This window comes from Coptis chinensis, chromosome 3 (assembly GCF_015680905.1).
Source record: "Coptis chinensis isolate HL-2020 chromosome 3, ASM1568090v1, whole genome shotgun sequence".
NCBI classification, from domain to species: domain Eukaryota; kingdom Viridiplantae; phylum Streptophyta; class Magnoliopsida; order Ranunculales; family Ranunculaceae; genus Coptis; species Coptis chinensis.
In genome coordinates, this window is record NC_141458.1 from 19,180,207 (window position 1) to 19,183,115 (window position 2,909).

The following is a 2,909-nucleotide window of genomic DNA, read 5'->3' on the forward strand; positions in this document are numbered from 1 at the left end:
TTGAACCTTCGGGGCGAGCTTTATTTCGAACATATTGTTTTAGCGTGTGTAGATACCTGTTTACATATAACACACACATGTAATATATATATAGTAAATAAAAACTTGAACATGCTAATTTCAAATTAAATAAATTACAAACCGTAAACCTCACCTTTTAATAGGATACATCCACCTATACTGCACTGGTCCTCCAAGTATCGCCTCACGTGGCAAGTGGATAGCCAAATGGACCATTACATCAAAGAATGCAGGAGGAAATATTTGTTCGAGCTTACAAAGTATCACCGTAATGTCCTTTTCCATTTTCACTAATACTTCCAATTTTAAAGTCTTGCAACATAACTCTTTAAAGAACATTCCCAACTCAACCAATGCAATGGCTACATCATTGGGCACAAAACCACATATTGGAATTGGGAGAAGTTGTTGCAAGAGTACATGACAGTCATGACTTTTCATTCCTGTTATCTTACCATCTTTAGCATTTGCACATCTAGAAATGTTAGATGCATAGCCATCGGGAAACTTCACCGACTTCAACCACTCGCAAAAAGATTTTTTCTCTGAAGATGACAATGTGTAGCATGTTGGCGGCATTACAAACTTATCACCTCTTGGGATTAGATGCAACTCTTTTCTAATACCCAATGCGGCCAAATCTAATCGAGCTTTTACTGAATCTTTTGTTTTGCTATCTATATCTAACAATGTCCCCACTACATTGTCACAGATGTTCTTCTCAACATGCATAACATCCAAGTTGTGTCGTAGCTTAAGAGTGTCCCAATACGGTAACTCAAAAAATATGTTTTTCTTTGTCCAATTCAACTCCATCTTAGTATGCTTTCTCTTCTTGTTAGGCGGCGGCTTTCCGAATTTTTGAAGACGTTCTACATATTTTACCTGTGATAACAATTCATCCCTAGACAACTCTGTAGGTGGCAACCTGCTCTCCCTATTTCCATCAAATAAGTGTTTGCCACCTCCAATGATGCCTTGGTTGCAGAAAACGACGATTGGCCATATAATACAACTTTCGGCCATTCTTTAAATGCATGGAAACTGTATCCTTGTTACAATTAGGGCAAGCTAGTTTCCCTTTCGTGCTCCAACCAGATAAATTACCTAGTGCTGGAAAATCATTTATAGTCCATAACACTATAGCATGCAACCGAAATGTTTCCTTTGCTACTACATCATACGTCTCCACCCCATCATTCCATAACTCTTTTAGTTCATCAATCAAAGGTCGTAAATAGACATCGATATCATTCCCAGGCGATGTAGGCCCTGGGATCAGTAGGCACATGAAGGTGAATGGTTCTTTCATACACTTCCACGGTGGTAAATTATACGGCATAACCAGTACCGGCCACATACTATATTGGCTGCTCATATTGACAAATGGGTTAAATCCATCGCTTGCGAGACCAAGGCGAACATTGCGAGGATCATTGGCAAACCACTCATGTTCCTTGTCAAAATCACCCCAAGCTTTAGAATCTGCTAGGTGTCTAAGTACGTTCTTCTCATGCTCAAGTTTTTCTTTATGCCATCTCATATATGCAGCATTAACCCTCGACATGAATAACCTCTTGAGCCTTGGTTTAAGTGGAAAGTAATGAAACACCTTCTGTGGTATTTTTTTAGTCTTGCCTTCGAAGACTTGATACCTCGGCTCACTACATTCTGGACAATTTTGAAGATTTTCATTTTCTTTCCAAAACAACACACAATCATACTTGCATGCATGGATTGAGATATAACCAAGTCCCAAGTTACGCATTAATGCCTTCGCCTTGTAATGGGACTTTGGGAGTGCCTCACATTCAGGCAATATTGCTTTAATCAACTGGAGAATCATAGTGAATGATTTGTTACTCCAACGATTGATTATTTTCAAATGAAGCAACTTCACGACACAATCTAACTTTGAAGATTTACAGCCTGGATACAAAGGTTGACGTGCTTCACTTAAAAGTTCATCAAATGGATCTATATTACCTCCTGATTCCCTATGTTCCATATTAGGCACCAGATTATCAATGTGTATTGGAGCCTGCAAATTTTCAAACATGTCATCTAGTCCATCAAACTGTACCCCTTCACCAACATCATCGTCACTTTGTTCCTCATAGTCTTCTCCATGAAAAACCCAACGGGTGTAATTCTTGTCCATGCCGTAAAGGTTTAGATCGTCTTTTACCTCGTCGATGTGCTTGTAATTCCTATTTTTGTATTGTTTGCATGGACATCTAGTCCCGCATTAAATGTCTCATGATGACCCACGAGCAATCTCAACAAAATCTATAATTCCTTTTTATAGTGGGGCCTAAATATATTATTGATTGCATCCAACTCTTATCCATTTCTAGTAATCAAAGAAAAAACATGAATCAAGTATGTTGCACCTTTAATAAATATGGCAAAGGAAACATATCTCACCAAAGAAAAAAAAAAAAATACTTGTACACGCGTCACATGGTAGAACAAAATAACACTACTAGATTAAAATGAGGAAAAAAAATATCGCGAGTCACTCAATCTATTATCATACTAAAATTTGGTATGAATAATTGAAACTACTGTATAAGGACAATTTAACTTGCTGCATCCACAATATAACTTATATTTGACTTGCTGCATCCAAATTTAATCATAAAAGGTAAGAAATGTATATATCTTATTTATATAGTAGCTCTTCATGACTACTTCTCAAGCTAATCCCTAATTCCTTTTTGATACGCTGGCCAAAACCTATTTGGCAATTGCATCCGACTCTTATCCATTTCCGTGTTCCCTACTACGAGATAATAATTGTACATCATAAAGTAAGAAAACCCAAACATTTAAACTAACCAAGGACAGTCCATTAACAATCCAACTTCCTACACCACTATTGATAG

The 2,909-nt window shown here is 37.4% G+C and overlaps 1 protein-coding gene across 1 annotated transcript; it reads right to left on the reverse strand.

Annotated features, from left to right (window-relative positions):
- Window positions 1-2,182, reverse strand: LOC147508474 (uncharacterized). Its single transcript, XM_086597122.1, is given in 2 exon segments — window positions 1-984; window positions 986-2,182. Coding segments are annotated over 2 exon segments (2,031 nt in total). The 3' UTR covers window positions 1-150.
- Between the last annotated feature and the right edge of the window lie 727 nt (window positions 2,183-2,909).